The sequence below is a fragment of the Salmo trutta genome, chromosome 30 (genome assembly GCF_901001165.1).
Source record: "Salmo trutta chromosome 30, fSalTru1.1, whole genome shotgun sequence".
Taxonomy (NCBI): Eukaryota; Metazoa; Chordata; class Actinopteri; order Salmoniformes; family Salmonidae; genus Salmo; species Salmo trutta.
In genome coordinates, this window is record NC_042986.1 from 22,692,987 (window position 1) to 22,716,428 (window position 23,442).

At 43.7% G+C, this 23,442-nt stretch overlaps 1 protein-coding gene across 3 annotated transcripts in view; it reads left to right on the plus strand.

The window, feature by feature from the left end:
- Positions 1 to 23,442, plus strand: part of dnmt3bb.1 (DNA (cytosine-5-)-methyltransferase 3 beta, duplicate b.1) — a 79,539-nt gene that overhangs the window by 24,188 nt on the left and 31,909 nt on the right. For 2 of the 3 annotated variants that reach the window (XM_029723419.1, XM_029723420.1), the window contains exons 4-12: positions 3,653 to 3,744; positions 5,222 to 5,398; positions 8,226 to 8,393; positions 9,015 to 9,173; positions 10,008 to 10,115; positions 11,782 to 11,923; positions 14,561 to 14,683; positions 15,015 to 15,059; positions 15,182 to 15,261. In XM_029723419.1, the coding sequence (XP_029579279.1) occupies positions 3,653 to 3,744; positions 5,222 to 5,398; positions 8,226 to 8,393; positions 9,015 to 9,173; positions 10,008 to 10,115; positions 11,782 to 11,923; positions 14,561 to 14,683; positions 15,015 to 15,059; positions 15,182 to 15,261 (1,094 nt within the window). The remainder of the gene's footprint in view (positions 1 to 3,652; positions 3,745 to 5,221; positions 5,399 to 8,225; positions 8,394 to 9,014; positions 9,174 to 10,007; positions 10,116 to 11,781; positions 11,924 to 14,560; positions 14,684 to 15,014; positions 15,060 to 15,181; positions 15,262 to 23,442) is intronic. The other variant, XM_029723421.1, reaches the window with a different exon arrangement.

The window sequence follows — 23,442 nt, forward strand, 5'->3', positions numbered from 1 at the left end:
CAGGCGGCTCCGGGCTGCGGGCCGTCTCAGGCGGCTCCGGGCTGCGGGCCGTCTCAGGAGGCTCCGGGCTGCGGGCCGTCGCCGGAGGTTCCGGACTGGGAACTGTCGCCGGAAGCTCTGGACTGGGAACTGTCGCCGGAAGCTCTGGACTGGGAACTGTCTCCGGACTGGTCAGGCGCACTGGAGGCCTAGTGCGTGGAGCCGGGATAGGTGGCACCAGACTGGTGACACGCACTTCAGTGCGAGAAGCAGGCACAGGACGTACTAGACTGGGGAGGCGCACTGGAGGCCTCATGCGTGGGACCGGTACAGGTGGCACCGGACTAGTGACACGCACCTCAGGGCGAGTGCGAGGAACAGGCACAGAACGTATCTGACTGAGGACACGCACTTCAGGGAGAGTGCGGGGAGCAGGCACAGGACGTATCTGACTGAGGACACGCACTTCAGAGAGAGTGCGGGGAGCAGGCACAGGACGTCCTGGGCTGTGGAGGCGCACTGGAGACCTGGTGCGTAGAACCGGTGCAGGATATCCTGGACCGTGAAGGCGCACTGGAGGTCTGGAGAGTAGAGCTGGCACAACCCGTCCTGGCTGAATGCTCACTTTAGCCCGGCAAGTGCGGGGCGCTGGCACAGGACGCACTGGGCTGTGAATGCGCACTGGCGACACCGTGTGCATCACCGCATAACACGGTGCTTGCTCAGTCACTCGCTCCCCACGGTAAGCACGGGGAGTTGGCTCAGGTCTCCACCACATAACACGGTGCCTGACTGGTCACATGCTCCCCACGGTAAGCATGGGGAGTTGGCTCAGGTCTCAACCCTGACTCCGCCAATCTCCCCGTGTGCCCCCCCTAAAAAAATGTTTTGGAGCTGCCTCTCGGGCTTCCGTCGTTGCGGTGCTAGTTCCTCGTATCCTCGCCGTTCCTCTCTCGCTGTCTCCGCCTGCTTCCATGGCAGGGTCTTGTCCCCTGCCATTACCTCCTCCCAGGTCCAGGATGTCCTCCACTCTCTTCTCTCCCGGGTCCAGGGTGCCTGCTCCTCCTGGGCACGCTGCTTGGTCATTTGGTGGTGGGAGATTCTGTCATGATGTCGTATGAAAGAGACCAAGGCGCAGCGTGCATATCGTTCCACATCTTTATTTCTATGTAAAACTATGCAAGACAGACGATAAACAAAAACAACTAACATAGAAAAAAGAAACTAGAACCAAACATAGAAATAAATAAACTAGACAAAACCCCCCCAGTCACGCCCTGACCTACTCTACCATAGAAAAATACGAGCTCTCTATGGTCAGGACGTGACAAGGACAGTTAACACGCGCTTCTTGCTAATTATCTATAGACTATGTTTCAACTTGTCAATTTCAAATTATTTTCTAACAAGTTGTATTTTCTAACAACAATTTGAATTGAGGTGTGTTCTGCCTCCTCATTAATTCACAGAAGTAGTCCATTTCAGCATTGCATGCAATTTATGTTTGAGGCTTTACTGAGCCGGATAAACTTCTCTCTTCCAGGAGAACCCACCGCACTTTGCACAGATCAAGAATGAGTATATTTGCGCAGTCCTGCAAGAATTTGAATGTTTTCTTGCTGGCGCTCGCTTTGCCTTCCTTGTTGTTTTCCTTACACATAATAACTTTGGACATGTGTGCGTTCCTGTCAAAGTAAGTTACTTATTTTCTGTATATCGTGTTGTCGTTTCTACTGTAGGCGCATACAGGATGTGAAGTCGGAAGTTTACATACACTTAGGTTGGAGTCATTAAAACTCATTTTTCAACCCCTCCAGAAATGTATTTTTAAGAAACCATAGTTTTGGCAAGTCGGTTAGGACATCTACTTTTCATGACAAGTCATTTTTCCAACAATTGTTTACAGACAGATTATTTCACTTATAATTCACTGTATCACAATTCCAGTAGGTCAGAAGTTTACATACACTAAGTTGACTGTGCCTTTAAACAGCTTGGAAAATTCTAGAAAATGATGTCATGACTTTAGAAGCTTCTGATAGGCTAATTGACATAATTTGAGTCAATTGGAGGTGTACCTGTGGATGTATTTCAAGGCAAGTATAAACATTATGAGACCACGCAGAGATGAACGTACTTTGGTGTAAAAAGTGCAAATCAATCCCAGAACAACAGCAAAGGACCTTGTGAAGATGCTGGAGGAAACAGGTACAAAAGTATCTATATCCACAGTAAAACGGGTCCTATATTGACATAACCTGAAAGGGCGCTCAGCAAGGAAGAAGCCACTGCTCCAAAACCGCCTCTGCTCCAAAATCGTTATGTTTGGAGGAAAAAGGGATGAGCTTGCAAGCCGAAGAACACCATCCCAACTGTGAAGGACGGGGGTGGCAGCATCATGTTGTGGGGGTGCTTTGCTTCAGGAGGGACTGGTGCACTTCACAAAACAGATGGCATCATGAGGAGGGGAAATTATGTGGATATATTGAAGCAACATCTCAAGCCATCAGTCAGGAAGTTAAAGCTTGGTCACAAATATCTCTTCCAAATGGACAATGACCATAAGCATTCTTCCAGAGTTGTGGCAAAATGGCTTAAGGACAACAAAGTCAAGGTATTGGAGTGGACCTCACAAAGCCCTGACCTCAATCTTATAGAAAATTTGTGGGCAGAAATGAAAAAGCGTGTGCGAGCAAGGAGGCCTACCAACCTGCCTCAGTTACACCAGCTTTGTCCGGAGAAATGGGCCAAAATTCACCCAACTTTTAGGGGAAGCTTGTGGAAGGCTACCCAAAATGTTTGACCCAAGTTAAACAATTTAAAGGCAATGCTACCAAATACTCATTGAGTGTATGTAAACTTCTGACCCACTGGGAATGTGATGAAAGAAATAAAAGCTGAAATAAATCATTCTCTAGTATTATTCTGACATTTCACATTCTTAAAATAAAGTGGTGATCCTAACTGACCTAACAGAGAACATTTTTACGAGGATTAAATGTCAGGAATTGTGAAAAACTGAGTTTAAATATTTTCGGCTAAGGTGTATGTAAACTTCCGACTTCAATTGTAAGCACTTTGTGACCTCTGCTGATTTAAAAAGGGCTTTATAAATACATTTGATTCATTTGACCAAATTCTCACCTTACACTTGACTACCGCATTAAGTAGCAGCTTCCTCTCAACTCTCAAGCCGAAACTTCTCACACACTCTCTGAACCCTATGTTTTCATAAGTCACTGTAGAATAACTATCTTCAAAGGAATTACTCGGGATGTCGGGTTTGAAATAAAAGCTTATTTTAGTAATAGTACTGTTCACGTTACATTTAACAACTTTAGATTCTCAAAAACAATAAAAGTTGGTTGCTAGCGAAAGGTCAGGATAATCACTTGTCATAACATAACTGGCGCGAACTCTCTCTCCTGTCGCAAGGCATTCTGGAACTTGCAGTCAAAGCGTAATTCAATACTAACCAATACAACAAAATATGTATGTAGTTCTCAAATAACTGTAAAGAAAATATCTTTAGATACAGCTTCATGAATTAACTTAAACATTAACTCTGTAACACATGAAAGTTACAACAGTCACCATTCTTACTCAGTCCCCCATGTCTCTCCCCATCTCTCTCTCTCTCTCTTGCTCTCTCTCCTACCCTCTCTCTCTCCAGACTCAGATGCGAACCAGTTGTCTGGGAGCAGGAAGAGAACCAGGAAGAGGTCCTCTGAGGAGGAGGAGTGCAGCTGGGACTCCTATAGTGAGGTGAGTATTCACACTACATAGATCCACATACACACATATGAGCGCAGACAGTTTACTCATACATAGATACACACATGTAGATACATACTCATACTTAGATACACAGACACACATATACACACACATATACACACACACACACTGCCCAACTCTCTACTCCACCAGACTCTGCACATTGTGCTGCAATTTCTCTAGAAATAAATCTGATCATGCCCAAACTGTAGGGGGTTGTAGTTTCCAACAGGCCAATGTTCTACATAGTTTAGCGCAGAATACGTGATGCTGAACTACAATGACCATAATCCATTGCGCGGCTACTTGTCTGGTCTGTGTTTCTTTTACGCCTGCTATGTAAGAGACAAAAGAATGCGGGATCAAGAGGGGATACATAGAGAGCAGTTGCTTCTCAAGGTACACTATATGTACAGACGTTTGTGGACACCATGAGGTTGGTGGCACCTTAATTGGGGAGGATGGGCTCATGGTAATGACTGGAGCGGAATCAGTAGATTGGTATAAAATATATCTAACACATGGTTTCCATGTGTTTGATGCCATTCCATTCGCTCCATTATTATGAGCCGTCTTACCCTCAGCAACCTCCTGTGGTGGACACCCCTTCAAATTAGTGGATTTGGCTATTTCAACCACACCCGTTGCTGACAGGTGTATAAAATCGAGCACACAATCGCCATAGGAAAACATTGGCAGTAGAATGGCCTTACTGAAGAGCTCAGTGACTTTTAACGTGGCACCTTTCCAACAAGTCAGTTTGTGAAATTTCTGCACTTCTAGAGCTGCCCTGGTAATTGCTGTTATTGTGATGTGGAAATGTCTAGGAGCAACAACGGCTCAGCCGCGAAGTGGTAGGCCACAAAAGCTGACAGAAAGGGACCGCCGAGTGCTGAAGTGCGTAGCGCGTAAAAATAATCTCTCCTCGGTTGCAACACTTACTACTGAGTTCCAAACTGCCTCTGGAAACAACGTCAGTACAAGAGCTGTTCGTCAGGAGTTTCATGAAATGGGTTTCCATGGCCGAGCAGCCGCACACAAGACTAAGATCACCATGCGCAATGCCAAGTGTCGGCTGGAGTGGTGTAAAGCTTGCCGCCATTGGACTCTGGAGCAGTGGAAACACTGGAGTGATGAATCACTCTTCACCATCTGGCAGTCCGACAGACGAATCTGGGTTTGCCGGATGCCAGGAGAACGCTACCTGCACAAATGCATAGTGCTCAAAGTGATGATCCTAACAGTAGAAACCAGTTAGCCCTACTGTTAGTCTGTGTTGAACCCCATCTCATCAACAAAACCTGAACGGTGATGATGTTGTCTCGTAGCCAGACACTGTGCGCTGTAGAATTAGGAATTAGAATACTGGAATGGACATAAACCTTCTTATGATGGTCCAAAGGTCAGCCAGATTGGGCAGTGAGTTGGTCAACCATGGTTTAGCAGTGCTGTGTCTTTTCTACAGCAGAAGGCCAAGGTAGCAGGAGTGGGGGGCTCGGAGTCTGGCTCGGGTCTGAGACAGAGACCCTCTCCCAGGACCATCTTCCAGGCCGGTCTGCTGGCCCCTCACAGCAAACCACGCAGCCGCGAGCAGAGAAGGGGAGGACGCCAGAACAAGCTGGAGCACCACAGCAGTCCTCTGGTGAGAACACACACTACATGTGGACACACGCCATTCAGAGTAGACTGAATATGCAACAACGTAATGAACAGACACTATATACCCCGGGGCTCCCATCTAGTCTGTCAAAATATTCTGCTCTGTTGTTTTATGTTCTCACAAAGAAAAACAAATCCACCTCATATTTAATTGTACATATTTTTTCATTCAAATTTGACACCCCCACAGAAATGAATTACTCTGTTCTAACAGTACCTTAGACATTATTTGATATTAAAAAAGATATTCTGTCAATCCCGTCCGTGATTACATGACTAGGTAGTCATACTATACTCTCAGATAGAGTTCAGTGTGTCAAATCGGCGGGCCTGTTGTCCGGACCTCTGGCAGTCTCTATGGGGGTGCCACAGGGTTCAATCCTCGGGCCGGTTCTGACTTAGAACATGTGGACAACTACAAATACCTAGGTTTCTGGCGTGACTGTAAACTCTCCTTCCAGACTCATATTAAGCATCTCCAATCCAAATTTAAATCTAGAATCAGCTTCCTATTTCGCAACAAAGCCTCCTTCACTCACGCTGCCAAACATACCCTCGTAAAACTGACTATCCTACCGATCCTTGACTTCGGCGATGTCATTTACAAAATAGCCTCAAACACTCTACTCAGCAAACTGAATGCAGTCTATCACAGTGCCATCCGTTTTGTCACCAAAGCCCCATATACCACCCACCACTGCGGCCTGTATGCTCTCATCGGCTGGCCAGGTCATCTATAAGTCTTTGCTAGGTAAAGCTCCGCCTTATCTCAGCTCACTGGTCACCATAGCAACGCCCACCCATAGCACGCGCTCCAGCAGGTATATCTCACTGGTTATCCCCAAAGCCAACACCCACTTTGGCTGCCTTTCCTTCCAGTTCTCTGCTGCCAATGACTGGAACGAATTGCAAAGATGGCTGAAGTTGGAGACTTATATCTCCCTCACTCCCTCACATAAGCATCAGCTATCTTAGCAGTTTACCGATCGTTGCACCTGTACATAGCCCATCTGTAAATAGCCCACCCAACTACCTCATCCCCATATTGTTTCTATTTACTTTTTTGCTCTTTTTGCACCCCAGTATCTCTACTTGCACATCATCATCTGCACATCTGTCACTCCAGTGTTAATTTGCTAAATTGTAATTACTTCGCTACTATGGCCTATTTATTGCCTTACCTCCTTACTCCATTTGCACACACTGTATATAGATTTTTCTATTGTTGTATTGAGTGTACTTTTGTTTATTCTATTTGTAACTGTGTTGTTTTTTGTCGCACTGCTTTGCTTTATCTTGGCCAGGTCGCAGTTGTAAATGAGAACTTGTTCTCAACTGGCCTACCTGGTTAAATAAAGGTGAAATAGAAAAAATCACTCTGAACCATGGCAACATCCTTACGATTAGCACAACTAACAGAGTAGGACAGGACAAGACATGACATGTGGCTGGAGGAATGTAGCTCTGTGTGTCTTCTGTCAGTTCTCTGAGAAATTATGAGACAGCACCTGCAGAAACACACACCATCCAACAAGAGTGGCTTGTCACTCTGAAACAGTCAAACACACACACACACACACACACACACACACACACACACAGCAACCATAACGGCTGCCTTTGTGTGAAACCCTGCTGCCTGGAAGGAGTGACAGTCAGTGTACAATTGGATCCTCATGGTTTATTTTCTGAAGTCTCTTGTTTGCAGCGTGAGCCAGTTAAAACATGCTTGTCTACAGTCCATCATGTGAAGAGATTTCAAAAGTGCCTTCTTAAGTGCTCGGCGTCTGCCCTTCCTGACTGACAATGTTCAACAGCTCTATCGCTCTCTTTCCCTGTCTCTTTCGCTCTCCCTCTTGCGCTCTCTCTTTCACTCTCTCTTTCGCTTTCTGTCCCTCTTTCTATGTCTCTCCCCCTCTGTCTCACTCTCTCTCACTCTCTCCACCTCTCACTTCTTCTCTCTCTCTCTCCCCTCTCTCTCATACCCTGTGTGTCTCTCTGTCAGTCTACAGTACCTGCAAAAAGGTTGTTTTATTTCAGTTACCAGTGAGATTGCTAATTATATCAAAAAGAGAAAAGGATACTGAGTAGGTTCCAAGGTGATGATCTGGATTAAACAACAATGAGTAGGTTCCAAGGTGTTGGTCTGGATTAAAGAACACTGAGTAGGTTCCAAGGTGTTGGTCTGGATTAAACAACACTGAGTAGGTTCCAAGGTGATGATCTGGATTAAACAACACTGAGTAGGTTCCAAGGTGTTGGTCTGGATTAAAGAACACTGAGTAGGTTCCAAGGCGATGATCTGGATTAAAGAACACTGAGTAGGTTCCTAGGTGATGGTCTGGATTATCTGGGTAGATGTGTGAGTCCATTTGGGTCAAGAGCACTATGCTAAAACACACACTGATGGAGCTAAGAACTAGGATTGGGTGGAGCAGAGAACATCAGGTGGATAGGGACCAAATTAAACAAAAAAACACATACAGATTTAGCAGTTGTTCGTACTTGGTAACATTGTGTAATTACACATAGGTTTTAAGACACTTCAAAACATATAACCTTCTCATAAAGCTAGTTGAAAATTCCGGAAACATTCAATAAATTCTCTGGTGTTCCCGAAATCACGGTTGGAGGATTCTCAGAATTGGAGGGAATAAGCAGGATTCCTCCAACCGGGATTTAGGGAAAACCAGGGAATTTATTGAAAGTTCCTGGAACTTTGCAACCCTAATCCCAACTAATGTTTAATGCTTTGTGTCCCTCTCACCTTCCCATCTCTCCCCCTCCCACCTTTCTCTCTCTCTCCACAGAGCCTGGCCTGCAGTGTTGGCCCTGGGCCCCTGGTGTCCGTGGTCCCTGAGAGCCCCTCCCTGGAGCTCCTGGAGCAGGACTCTAAGGATTCGGCCCAGAGCACCTCCACCTCTTCCACCTCCCTGACCTCCCACACCACAGAGCCTGCCTGCCAGCCAGAGTACAAGGTACCGGAAGGGGATAGAGGAGAGAGAGAGAGGGAGAGAGAGGGAGGAGAGAGACAGGGAGAGGGGAGGGGAAGAAGTGAGGAAGGGGGAGAGAGAAGGGAGAGGACAAAGGGAGGAATATAGGGCCAATAGAAGAGGGAGTTAAGTTTTAACAGAAAACAAGAGAGGAGAAAGTGGATAATATCATAGAAGTCTCCCATCCCTTCTTCTTTTTGTCCACCTGCAGAGACAATGTGTGTTTGGAGCATGGCTGACTGTGTGTGTTTGTACATCTCTGCCTCCATTGTCTTTGATGTCTGTAACCTCACAGGTCTACAAAGCTGTGTGGTGTGCGGTTAGTCAGTGGCAGATGAAGTAAATGAAGTATAACAGTCTCATAGTAAGACTGAGTCTTTGTAATGTGTGTTTGGAGGCCAACCTGTATCCACAACAAGACTAATGGAACCCACAGTCCCCTAGCAGTGGTATATCCATTATGATGATGTGCACCTGGCGGATTGTCTATGCGCTGACATGTCCTAGAGTCAAAGACCCACCTGTTTCAAATTCCAAATCTAGTTCGCACACACACACACACACCTCTTTACCCCTCCAACTGTCCCCCGTCCTCTCCCCTCGCAGGACAACAAGGGTTTTGGCATTGGAGAGCTGGTGTGGGGGAAGATCAAGGGGTTCTCCTGGTGGCCAGGCATCGTGGTCACCTGGCGTGCCACAGGCAAACGACAAGCCACTCATGGCATGAGGTGGCTGCAGTGGTTCGGTGATGGCAAGTTCTCTGAGGTGAGAATTGAGGAGGAGGGTTCTCACCCTGTGTACTCACAACAATCACAACATTCCTTCATTGTTTTGGCAGAGAGAAACATTTTGGATGTTATCATGTCTGTCATAAAGTCTGCTATATTTCAGGGTCAGCATTGGCAAAAGCCCTGTTTATACCCGGGGCTAACATTCATCCTTTTGTCCTTATCTTGTCCACATTCTGATTGTGTCCACATTTTTAGACAGGTGTAGACAATTGTGATCTGGTTGTGATCAGATCTTCCTGACCACCTCTGGAGGTAGTCAGACAAGCATTGTGTCTGGAAATCAATTAAGTGTAGACAGATCTGGATGGTCAAACCATTTAATTAAATCATCATTATACTGATCTCTAAAATCATTGACAGGCAGTACCAATGACTTACAGCATCAATACTTGTCTCTTAAAATAAATAAATACATTCATATTATCTGAATGCAAAGAAATTGCATACAGGGAGGGACTTGGAAATCTGGTCAAAATGTGGACATAGTGGATAGATGAAAGATAAACCTTGATTAGATAGTGATTGGATCATATTGATAAGATCATGAACCCCACATATTAGTGCAAGGTGTAAACGAGGCTCATGCGACACGAAGTAGGAGTGCTGGTCGATGATCAGTCCTCTTGTAGAGCATAAAGAATAACATGACATGGACAGGGGGCACCTTATCCTAGTTAAGCACTCCTACTCTGAGACGCTTTGTGAATACGGACCTTGTTTTACAGTAAAGCAATGAATGAGCATTTAACCTTCCATATCTCCACCTGCTAATATCTTGTCCTTGGCTTCCACTCATCATCCTCACCAGGTTTCAGCTGACAAGCTGGACTCCATCACTGCTTTCCCCAAGTTCTTCAACCAGGCCTCCTACGCCAAGCTGGCATCCTACCGCAGGGCCATCTTCCAGGCACTGGAGGTGAGGAGGGGGAGGAGGAGGGTGGAAAGAAGAATGTAGAGATTATTTTGTGTGTGTGTGTGTGTATATGTGTGTGTGTGTGGGGGGAGGGTTTGGTTACTCTACAGTGCATTCGGAAAGTATTCAGGCCCCTTCACTTTTTCCACATTTTGTTACGTTACAGCCTTATTCTAAAATGGATTAAGTCATTTTTTCCCCTCATCAATCTATACACAATACCCCATAATGACAAAGCAAAAACAGGTTTTTAGACATTTTTAGAAATGCATTAAAAATAAAAAACTTAAATATCTTTGGATGCCAGAAGATGCTAAATGTGTTTATGTTAATTAATGGTCAATTACCGTGAGATCGACAGTTATTTGCTTGACAATCACCAGCTGACTATGACCGCCACAGCCCTATGCCCAATCAATTGAATTTACCACAGAGTGAGCAAGAGTGTGCAAAGCTGTCATCAAGGCAAAGTGTGGCTACTTTGAAGAATCTCAAATATAAAATATATTTAGATTTGTTTAACACTTTTTTGGTTACTACATGATTCCATATATGTTATTTCATAGTTTTCATGTCTTCACTATTATTCTTCAATGTAGAAAATAGTAAAAATAAAGAAAAACCCTTGAATGAGTAGGTGTGTCCAAACTGTTGACTGGTACTGTATATACATTTTTATGTCAACACAGGGTCCGGGAATTTCCCTGCATTTCCTTGAACTCAATACTAGGGCCTGTTAATAACTTCACAAAACCGACAAACAGACAGACAGTAGGCATGGGAATTTGAAATAATGTTACTTTTCTAAAAATATCATACATTTTTTGGGGGGTATTCAGATTTTCGTAATGCGTGTGTTTTCTAAACTTCGCTATGTTTTTAACCTGAACACTTGCTCAGCAAGGTGGAGGCAATGCGCTCTGCTGCTGCAGAAGCAGGCGGGGGGAGGTGCCAGTGTGTGTGGAAGGGGTGTGCAGAGCAAACAGGGAGAGACAGAGAGAGATGCAATGAAGCCTAGTCAACTCCCGCTAACTTGTTGATGCCATATGTTATTTATAGTCCCATCTGACAGTGCCTGTGTTGACCGCATCAAATCGGAGAAGAGAAGTTACTTAAACGAGCCAGCTAGCTAGCTAGGCTAATTGAGGCAACATTTTGCTGTGCTCCCTGTCCTTGTCTACAAATAGCAACAAATAACAATGATCTCTCACTTTACTTGCTAGGCATTAAGCCTCTGTGACTGTAGTGGCACTTTGATTGGCAGACAAATACAACAAGTGAGATATTTTTTTAATGGGGTGCACAGGATAAAAACTACATTTAAAAGTTTGTTGTTTTATTAAATTAAGAATATCAAATGTCAGGTTATATATTTGTATGTGACAATGTCACATGGATATTTTAATTTAACTTAGTTAAAATTGAACATTGTTAAAATAGGCCTATAATATTTTCCCCTAAAATGTATACTCCCACAAGCAATTGTATTTTTTATTTTTATTTCACCTTTATTTAACCAGGTAGGCTAGTTGAGAACAAGTTCTCATTTACAACCTCTCTACCTCTCCCTCCCCTCCCTCCCTCCCTCTCTCCTTCCCTCACCCCACCTTTTCTCCCTCTTCCACACCCTGCCTCCTCCCTTTCCTCTCTTTCCCCCTCTCTCTCTCAGATGGCCAGTCTGCGTGCTGAGAAGCCATTCCCTCCGTGTGAGTCAGAGGGGCCAGAGGACCAGGTCAAGCCCATGCTGGACTGGGCCAACGGGGGCTTCCTGCCTAAGGGCCAGGAGGGCCTCAAACCCACAGAGAACCCTGGTGAGACTCACCAACTAAAGCCAATATGAGGTCTAAATGCCATGGCTGGGGTTTTCTCCTGGCCCCCTTCTGTCCTGTCTTGTCCACTTTGGGCCCCTTAAAGGGATAGCTGCCGTTTTTTCAGTTTTCACGTCATACAATAATTGTGAATTTCCGGAATAAGCTAGGAAGCATATCTGTAGTCCAATGTATCACTGTTATAGCACCCAACTTAAACAATAGCCCTGGTTAGTGCTGTGAAACAATAGTTGCTGACAGATTTAAGAGTTCCACCATTACTTTCTCTAGATCAGGTTCTCCAACCCTGTTCCTGGAGAGCTACCGTCCTGTAGTTTTTAGCTCCAACCCTGTTCCTGGAGAGCTACCGTCCTGTAGTTTTTAGCTCCAACCCTGTTCCTGGAGAGCTACCGTCCTGTAGTTTTTAGCTCCAACCCTGTTCCTGGAGAGCTACCGTCCTGTAGTTTTTAGCTCCAACCCTGTTCCTGGAGAGCTACCGTCCTGTAGTTTTTAGCTCCAACCCTGTTCCTGGAGAGCTACCGTCCTGTAGTTTTTAGCTCCAACCCTGTTCCTGGAGAGCTACCGTCCTGTAGTTTTTAGCTCCAACCGCAATCTAGCACACCTGATTCTAATCATTTGCTTCTTGATAAGCTGTTTTTAGAAGACTTACATCATTTATTTATGTCTCTACTTGGCATCCCACACACTCGTCCTTCTCTTTGTCTTTCTGTCTTTCTCCCCCAGTCTCTGTTTGGACATTGTCTGTTAACTGTATGTTGACACTTTGCTATTTCATTAGAGTGGAGGGGTGGTTAAGGGTTGCCTCCTGTCTAGTATGCTTCATGTCATCCACAGTACTCCATTGGTTAGGGTTCCATGGGTTTGTCAGGGGATTAACCAGGTGTGAAAGTATATCGAATGAATCCCTTAAGATGTCTGTGGACTAATAGTCAAGATTATATTTCGGGCATAAACACAACCAGTCATAATGTTTTAATCTAATTTTCAAACAATCACTTCAATAGGCTCCTGTAAGCCTCGCCACCTTCATCCACTCTAAAATAAATCCTGCATCCATACAGTGCACTGTGCAACTACCATTTCATGAATGGCCATGTACTCTTACAATCTCCAACTGGCACAGCCAGAAGAGGACTGGCCACACTCAGAGCCTGGTTATCACGTTTCAGGTATAACCTACATGCAGACAGTGTCGAAGAAACAAAAGTTTATTTCTAATACAGGGGCAGGCAAATGACAGGTCAAAGGCAGGCAGAGGTCAGTAATCCAGAGAGGGTGCAAAGGGTCCAGAACGGCAGGCAGGCTCAGGGCAGGATGAAGGGTCAAAACCGGGAAGGACTAGAAAACAGGAGTAAGAAAGGGGCAGGGGAACAAACTCTGGTAGGTTTCACAAACTAAACAAACTGGCAACAGACAAACAGAGAACACAGGTATAAATACACAAGAGATAATGGGGAAGATGGGTGACACCTGGAGGGGGGCAGAGACAAGCACAAAGACAGGTGAAACAGATCAGGGTGTGACACTGGTTCCTCTCTAGGTTTCTTCCTAGGTTTCTGCCTTTCCAGGGAGTTTTTGCTAGCCACCATGCTTCTACATCTGCATTGCTTGCTCCCTGGGGTTTTAGGCTGGGTTTCTAGAAAGCACTTTGTGGCATCTTGTCTGTTGATGTAAAAAGGGCTTTATAAATGCATTTGATTGATTAATTGATGAATGGAAAGAAACATCTCTTACAAAACACCAAAAAGTATAATGAATGACATTCAGTAATTGTCATTCTATAAGGGCACAAGACCAGACCCAGATGCAGACACGGGAGGCAGATGGTTTGAGTGTTTGATATTTATTAGTTCCAAAAGGGGTAGGCAAGAGAATGGTCATGGACAGGCAAAAGGTCAAAACCAGATCAGAGTCCAGGAGGTACAGAGTGACAGGCAGGCTCGAGGTCAGGTCAGGCAGGTGGGTACGGAGTCCAGAAAACAGGCAAGGGTCAAAACCGAGAGGATTAGCAAAAAGAGAATAAAAAGCAGGAGTACGGGAAAACATGCTGGTTGACTTGGAAACATACAAGACAAACTGGCACAGAGAGACAGGAAACACAGGGAAAAACACCAGGAAAAATAAGTGACACCTGGAGGGGGTGGAGACAATCACAAGGACAGGTGAAACAGATCAGGGTGTGACACATTCATTAGGCCTACACTTGTAACCTGAAATGATGCGTCCACTGCTGTCCGCGAGAGTCTCAGTCTCTGACACTCACCTCTGCCTTCGCAAAATGTAACTTTTATTGTCAAACCACACTGCATTTTGGAGTGTATTCTACACGGTTTCAATTCCAGTCGCTCATTTGTCATGCAACTGACATGAAGTAATGATAAATAATATTGTAATTGCCTTCAGTTTTCTTGGCATCTTTGTTTTAATTATTGTGATAGGCTCATGTTATACTGGTACGCCGTAACGTCTACTCCGTACCGGCTTACTTTAACCCTGATATTACTTGGCCAATAATTTACTGTCAGTAAAATAAAAAGTATTACAACATTTTGTTTAGGCGATAACTTAATCTGTCTTGTAATTTGACTGTTGTTTTTGTTCTGTATGTGTCCTCTCTAGACAGCAACCCGTTAAACCACAAAGTGTTGGACGTCAGTCTGCTAGAGTATTTCCCCACAGCCAAGAGGCCCCGCATCAGTCTTTGTAAGGCCAAGAGCAGCCCTGAGGAGGTCTACAGTAGAGGTCAGAGGTCAACCAAACGGGTCAACCTGGGGTACCAGGGTCGTATTCATTAGGCACCAAACAGAAGAAAACAGACTGAAACAGGGAGGGACTACTTAGATTTGTCCTATAAGAAACGTTAATTTCCCATTTCTGTTGCAAAACTTTTCAAAATGTTATGCCCGAATGAATACGAACCTGTAGTCGTCTGTTTCAAACATATGTAGCTAATTCCCTTAAGATTGTTATTTATTACTATACAGTAGTATGTTATTGTTCATGTGTCTCAAGACCTGTCTTGATTATTGACTTAGATGTGTGTGTGTCTCTGTGTATCCTCTCTGCCCTTCAGAACAAATGGTGCATGAAGTTTTGAAGAATAACAGAAGTATAGAAGGTATGTTCTCATTTTAGTTTCGGACATTTCTCAAAAAAAACATCTCTAATTGATGCAGCTATGGAACATAAACTGCAAAAGGTGCTTTAGTCTGAAGACTTCATCTGTCTTTTTTCTGACAGAGTTTTGCCTCTCATGTGGGAAAACACGAGCGGCAACCTTCCACCCACTTTTTGAAGGAGGCCTTTGCCAAGCATGCAAGGTTAGTTTTCTTCTCTCAGGCAGAAACAGCACACTGCCAAGAAATACACCAGTATTATCTGTAACTCTCATCACTTTCACTCAACCATCCTTACAACACCCACTGACTATACAGTAGATCCCACATTGTACTTGTAGAGTAGAAAATACTTGTTGAAAAAAGCAGTACACCCTGAGGTGAATGACACAGACATTCACCTACCTACCTAAATATTTAATCCACTCTGAGCCCTACGATGTGTCAAAATGTGTAGTAATGTGTTTGTGCTCTCTCTGGAAGCAGGATTTCCACAATAGTCATCTACAGCTATTCTGTCAATAGAGCCACTGTGTTCATAATTTTAGAGTTGTAAATGCCTGGGCTTGTCTCTTTGTTGTGTAAGGGACTAGAGCAGTGGTCACCAACCGGTCGACCAACTGGTCAATCTTCAAGGCATTCCTAGTCGATCACCAAACATTTCTGTAGAAATTCCAGCGATAAAGTCTTGTGCTGTTGGTGGTAGGTGCACTTGATTCAGAAGCCCTGCACACTGGGTAGGCAAAGTGTTCCCATTTTCAACCATTTCATTTGTCTGAAGGGACAAACTCCACCTACCCGGTGGACCAGGATTGCTAAATCAAGTGTGCTTACTGCGCTGGCCAATCGGATAGCTCAAATCACAGTGCCTACAGCTTCCACGATCCCACGGCAAGTTTGATACTAGCCTATGTGAGATTTTATAACTTTTAAAACCATGACCAGAGAGAAACTGTCAACAAATACAGCACAGAGCTGCTGTTTTTATGAGTGAGTTCATGTTTGTTTTTATTCAGCACTGTCAACACTGTTTTTATTCAGCACTGTCAACACTGTTTTTATTCAGCACTGTCAACACTGTTTTTATTCAGCACTGTCAACACTGTTTTTATTCAGCACTGTCAACACTGTTTTTATTCAGCACTGTCAACACTGTTTTTATTCAGCACTGTCAACACTGTTTTTATTCAGCACTGTCAACACTGTTTTTATTCAGCACTGTCAACACTGTTTTTATTCAGCACTGTCAACACTGTTTTTATTCAGCACTGTCAACACTGTTTTTATTCAGCACTGTCAACACTGTTTTTATTCAGCACTGTCAACACTGTTTTTATTCAACACTTTTGAAAAACATAAAATGCCCTACTTCCACTCATGCTCCAACCAGCACTGCAGCTGCAATCAATGAGTAGCCAAGTGTATCGATAGGCCTGCGTTTTTATTATTAGCAGATCGTCGTGTCTATTTTAATATCGAGGAATATTTCACTTTCTTTTGTCATAGGAACAACATGAATTTGTGCATGAGTCAGAAATAATGTGGTGCGACTCGAGTCTCGCCACCAGGTGGGAGACGGTGTCCCCTTTCTCTGGTCAATCTCACCGAAGGAAAGGAGAGAGCAGGGAACGTGAGAGGTGGACCCTCTGCTGCTCTCTCCCTCCGCTGAGAATGACCATCAGATGCAGGTACCATCAGTCCAGTAAAATAAAAAAGTGAATTATTTAAATGTATGCTCAGCTATGACTCGCAAGTGATACAACAGCTGGTCTATTTTGTTATCAAGCTCAAGTTTTGAAATATAATATGGTCTGAGAAGAACAATATTGGTAGACCAAGCACAGCCAATATGCTGTGATAATGTATTAGGCCTAATGCACAAACCCAATTTCTACAGAACTATCTTTATTAGGTTAATGTTGCATAGGGTTACATTTTTTTGTCATGTTTAAAAAGAAATCTGAGCCGTAGATCTCGGCTTGCCTTTTGACTCCAAAAGTGATCTTGACTCAGAAAAGGTTGGTAACAGGCCTCCCGAGTGGCGCAGTGGTCGAGATCCTGGTTCGAGTTCAGGCTCTGTCGCAGCCGGCTGCGACCGGAAGACCCATGGGGCGGCACACAATTGGCCCAGCATCGTCCGGGTTAGGGGAGGGTTTGGCTGGCATCGCCCACTAGCGACTCCTGTGGCGGGCCGTGCGCAATGAACGCTGACACGGTCACCAGGTGTACAGTGTTTCCTCCGACCCATTGGTGCCGCTGGCTTCCGGGTTAAGCGGGCATTGGGTCAAGAAGCAGTGCGGCTTGGCTGGGTTGTGTTTCGGAGGACGCATGGCTCTCGACCTTCGCCTCTCCCGAGTCCGTGCGGTAGTTGCAGCGATGGGACAAGACTGTTAACTACCAATTGGATACCATGAAAAAGGAGTAAAAAAAGAAAAGGTTGGTACCCCCTGGACTAGAGGCATCGATACCAGGCTTGGCTGGCTGCTTCTATCAAATACCTCCAGTCCAGTAGATCAGTCTGGGTAGCAGTCTTTTTAGCTAACACTCCTGTTATTTGCCAAAGAGACTGGCCTTTCAGAAATCTCAACGTTCAATATGCAGCTGGATTTAAGACGCAGTTACTGATTGGTAGTTGGAAATATCATTAATATTTTCCATGACAATGTTATGGAACATGGGGTGTGCGCAAATTTGGCACAATATAGAATTCAAATTTTAAGAACAACAATAAACAATACCGTTACGACCAGCCAGTGGTGTAAAGTTCCTTAAGTAATTTTGGGGGGTATATGTACACCACCGTTTGGGGTCACTTAGAAAGGTCCTTGTTTGTGAAAGAACAGCAAATTTTTTGTCAATTAAAATAACATCAAATGTATCAGAAATACAGTGTAGACGTTGTTAATGTTGTAAATGAATATTGTAGCTGGAAACAGCTGTTTTTTTATGGAATATCTACATAGGCGAACAAAGGCCCATTATCAGCAAACATCACTCCTTTGTTCCAATGGCACGTTGTGTTAGCTAATCCAAGTTTACCAACTTTTGAACAGTAGTGTATAATATATATATATACACACACAGTTGAAGTCGGAAGTTTACATACACCTTAGCCAAATACATTTAAACTCAGTTTTTCACAATTCCTGACATTTAATCCTAGTAAAAATTCCCTGTCTTAGGTCAGTTAGGATCACCACTTTATTTTAAGAATGTGAAATATCAGAATAATATTAGAGAGAATGATTTATTTCAGCTTTTATTTATTTCGTTACATTCCTAGTGGGTCAGAAGTTTACGTACACTCAATTATTATTTGGTAGCATTGCCTTTAAATTGTTTAACTTGGGTCAAACATTTCGGGTAGCCTTCCACAAGCTTCCCACAATAAATTGGGTGAATTTTGGCCCATTCCTGCTGACAGTGCTGGTGTAACTGAGTCAGGTTTGTAGGCCTCCTTGCTCGCACACGCTTTTTCAGTTCTGCCCACACATTTTCTATAGGATTGAGGTCAGGGCTTTGTGATGACCACTCCAATACCTTGACTTTGTTGTCCTTAAGCCATTTTTCCACAACTTTGGAAGCATGCTCGGGGTCATTGTCAATTTGGAAGACCCATTTGCGACTAAGCTTTAACTTCCTGACTGATGTCTCCTTCCTGAGCGGTATGACGGCTGCGTGGTCCCATGGTGTTTATACTTGCGTACTATTGTTTGTATAGATGAACGTGGTACCTTCAGGCGTTTGGAAATTGCTCCCAAGGATGAACCAGACTTGTGGAGGTCTACAATTTTTTTTCTCTGAGGTCTTGGCTTATTTCTTTTGATTTTCCCATGATGTCAAGCAAAGAGGCACTGAGTTTGAAGGTAGGCCTTGAAATACATCCACAGGTACACCTCCAATTGACTCAAATTATGTCAATTAGCTTATCAGAAGCTTCTAAAGCCATGACATCATTATCTGGAATTTTCCAAGCTGTTTAAAGGCACAGTCAACTTAGTGTATGTAAACTTCTGACCTACTGGAATTGTGATACAGTGAATTATAAGTGAAATAATCTGTCTGTCGACAATTGTTGGAAAACTTACTTTTGTCATACACAAAGTAGATGTCCTAACCGACTTGCCAAAACTATAGTTTGCTAACAAGACATTTGTGGACTGGTTGAAAAACGAGGTTTAATGACTCCAACCTAAGTGTATGTAAACTTCCGACTTCAACTGTATACGAAAGTATGTGGACACATCTTCAAATTAGTGGATTCGGCTGTGTCAGCAACACTTGTTGCTAACTGAACTAAATGACTATCCCCCGTATCAACCCTGTACCTCTGGCTGTTGCCCCATACACGGAAACATTGATCACTTTAATAATGGAACACTAGTCACTTCAATAATGTTTACATACCGCTTTACTCATTTCATATGTATATACTGTATTCTATTCTACAGTATTTTAGTCAATGCCACTCCAACATTGCTCGTCCTAATATTTATGTATTTCTTAATTCCATTTTTTTACTTTTAGATTTGTGTGTATTGTTGTGAATTGTTAGATTCTACTGCACTGTTGGAGCTAGGAACACAAGCATTTCGCTACACCCACAATAACATCTGCTAAATATGTGTATGTGACCAATAACATTTTATTTGAAACTGCGTCTGGAAGCAACTTCAGCCCAATAACTGTTCGTCGGGAGCTTCATGAAATGGGTTTCCGTGGCCGAGTAGCTGCACACAATCCTAAGATCACCATGTGCAATGCCAAGCGTTGGCTGGAGTGGTGTAAAGCTTGCCGCCATTGGACTCTGGAGCAGTGGAAACGCCTTCTCTGGAATGATTAATGATGCTTCACCATCTGGCAGTCTGACGGATGAATCTGGGTTTGGCGGATGCCAGTAGAATGCTATCTGCCAGAATGCATAGTGCCAACTGTAAAGTTTGGTGGATGAGGAATAATGGTCTGGGGCTGTTTTTCATGGTTTGGGCTAGGCCCCTTAGTTCCATTGAAGAGAAATCTTAACGTTACTGCATACAACAACATTCTAGACGATTCTGTGCTTCCAACTTTGTGGCAACAGTTTGGGGAAGGCCCTTTCCTGCTCATGTGCAGCAATGTTCCAACATCTAGTGGAAAGCCTTCCCAGAAGAGTAGAGGCTGTTATATTAATGGCCATGACTTTGGAATGAGATGTTCGACGAGCATGTGGCCATGTAGTGTACTTTTAGACTTTTATTCAAGACTTTTATTCAACTAGTATTTTACTGGGTGACTTTTACTTGAGTCATGTTCTATTTAGGTATCTTTAATTTTACTGAAGTATGACAATTGATTACTTTTTCCAGCACTGTCTAAAAGACAAAACTGATTCTACATCAGCAGTCCTACTCTGAGATGCTTTATGAATATGCCCCCAGGTCTCTGGTACTAACTTCAGAGGATCCTCAGTTGGGACCTGTGACCTCCCTATGGTTCCACTCTAGCAACAACACACACTCTAGTTAACTGATGAAACAAAACACTCAGTTGAAGTTCTAATAGAAACTATTGGCTCAAGCATTTTTTAAATTATTAGCAGCTTTCTAGTTATAGGCTCAGTTCCATCATAGTAAAAATGCTATGGTTCAGCCCCTTAAGTCCATTAGGTTCACGGTGACTGAAGTATAAAATCGCAATGGTGATGATGGTTGATGACGATAGTGTCCCATGTTTCTGGGACTGAAAATGTGAGTTATGACTGACCTTTGGCTGCAGTCAGTTCACAGCTTTGTTATTGTGTCAGTTATACAATGAGTACCGTCTTTGGTCTCTGTGTTTAAAATGCACAGACATACGCACACACGCACACACACATCTTTGTATTCAGGCCCGGTCCTGGCTGCCCTCCTCATATCCCCGCAAATCTAGAATAGTGCACCCTACAGTGTCGGCCCGCAATGCAATTTTATGAATGCCCATCCGTGCTGTACTGTTTGTAAAACAGGCCGTTGCATTGGCTTTATTTAGGCTAGTCCTGATTCCTAGCCAAGGTTTGACTTACTTGTTTTTCCAGGTCACACTAATTGAGGCCGCTTTCAGTCATTTCTGCCTGGATGTCACTCCAAGTGTTTCTGGGATGCCCTCTGTGGTCATGTCAAACAATACTGTATTCAACGGGCCCACTATTACATTTTAACTATAGAATTAGAATAATCATTCCATTTCCAACAGTTCACCCGAGTGTTTTGATCTAAATTGCAAGTCAAATCACAATTGCAATATTTGATTAAAGGGATTCTCTGGTACTTTTGTATACTTTTTAGCCAGTAGTTCTGAAAGTAGCACTCACGAGCTAAAAGTGGTCCCCAAAAATTGAGTACTACGTATATTTGCAGATATGTGTTTGAAGATATGTATTTGCAGATATGTGCACTGTCATTACTCTCTCTCGCTCTTCTGTGTGTGCATCTTGCTAGCTGTCACTCACATAGCTAGAAGCTGAAACTCATTGGTTGAACTCGAATTGCTAGGGGCTCGTCAACGTGGGGGGAAATGGCGCAGCACAACTTCCAGAAAAACATTTGCTTTCAAACTAGGGATTTCGTGGCTAATTGAGGTACGACAGAAATTCTGGTCATAGATTATGCACGCATGAACTACACATTGACACATCTAGCCTAACGCAGGATGTTTAAAAATACTTAGTAGTCGCTAAAGTTCCGGAGTATGTCTTTAAAAATAAGGCCTAGATTTTTGCCCATATCTTGCAGCCCTACGTGGCAGTGTGGAAATGATCTCAAATGAGATCAACTTTTGGTTGAAAAATATAATATGATATTTTGGCCATAATTGTCTATCTATTGATTGTTCTGTGATGATGCGTAGTGTTTCCATGTGGTCCGTACATTGTCTGTCTTTCCTAAACCTGGCCTGCTGGTCCCTGATCAGTTTTTTGGAGGCGCATGAGGATGATCCTATTCAGGATTTTGCAGGGTATAGACATTAGAGTAATTCCTGCATTCCCTTAGGTCGTCTTTCTTCGGAAGCTTGACAATGTTTATTTATTTATTTTTATTTCACCTTTATTTAACCAGGTAGGCAAGTTGAGAACAAGTTCTCATTTACAATTGCGACCTGGCCAAGATAAAGCAAAGCAGTTCGACAACATACAAAAACACAGAGTTACACAAGGAGTAAAACAACATACAATCAATGATACAGTAGACAAAAATAAGACTATATACAATGTGAGCAAATGATGTGAGATAAGGGAGGTAAAGGCAAAAAAAAGGCCATGGTGGCAAAGTAAATAAAGTATAGCAAGTAAAACACTGGAATGGTAGAATTATAATTTGAAGAAAGTTCAAAGTTAAAATATAAATAATATGGTGCAAAGGAGCAAAATAATAAATAAAATAAATAAATAATTACAGTAGGGGAAGAGGTAGTAGTTTGGGCTAAATTATAGATGGGCTATGTACAGGTGCAGTGATCTGGGAGCTGCTCTGATAGCTGGTGCTTAAAGCTAGTGAGGGAGATAAGTGTTTCCAGTTTCAGAGATTTTTGTAGTTCGTTCCAGTCATTGGCAGCAGAGAACTGGAAGGAGAGACGACCAAAGGGGGAGTTGGCTTTAGGGGTGACCAGAGAGATATACCTGCTGGAGCGCGTGCTACAGGTGGGTGCTGCTATGGTGACCAGTGAGCGGAGATAAGGGGGGACTTTACCTAGCAGGGTCTTGTAGATGACCTGGAGCCAATGTGTTTGGCGACGATTATGAAGCGAAGGCCAGCCAATGAGAGCGTACATGTCGCAGTGGTGGATAGTATATGGGGCTTTGGTGACAAAACGGATGGCACTGTGATAGACTGTATCCGGCTTGTTGAGTAGGGTATTGGAGGCTATTTTGTAAATGACATCGCCGAAGTCGAGGATTGGTAGGATGGTCAGTTTTACAAGGGTATGTTTGGCAGCATGAGTGAAGGATGCTTTGTTGCGAAATAGGAAGCCAATTCTAGATTTAACTTTGGATTGGAGATGATTGATGTGAGTCTGGAAGGAGAGTTTCCAGTCTAACCAGACACCTAGGTATTTGTAGTTGTCCACAAATTCTAAGTCAGAACCGTCCAGAGAAGTGATGCTGGACAGGCGGGCAGGTGCAGGCAGCGATCGGTTGAAGAGCATGCATTTAGTTTTACTTGTATTTAGGAGCAGTTGGAGACCACGGAAGGAGAGTTGTATGGCATTGAAGCTCATCTGGAGGGTTGTTAACAGTGTCCAAAGAAGGGCCAGAAGTATACAGAATGGTGTCGTCTGCGTAGAGGTGGATCAGAGATTCACCAGCAGCAAGAGCGACATCATTGATGTATACAGAGAAAAGAGTTGGCCCAAGAATTGAACCCTGTGGTA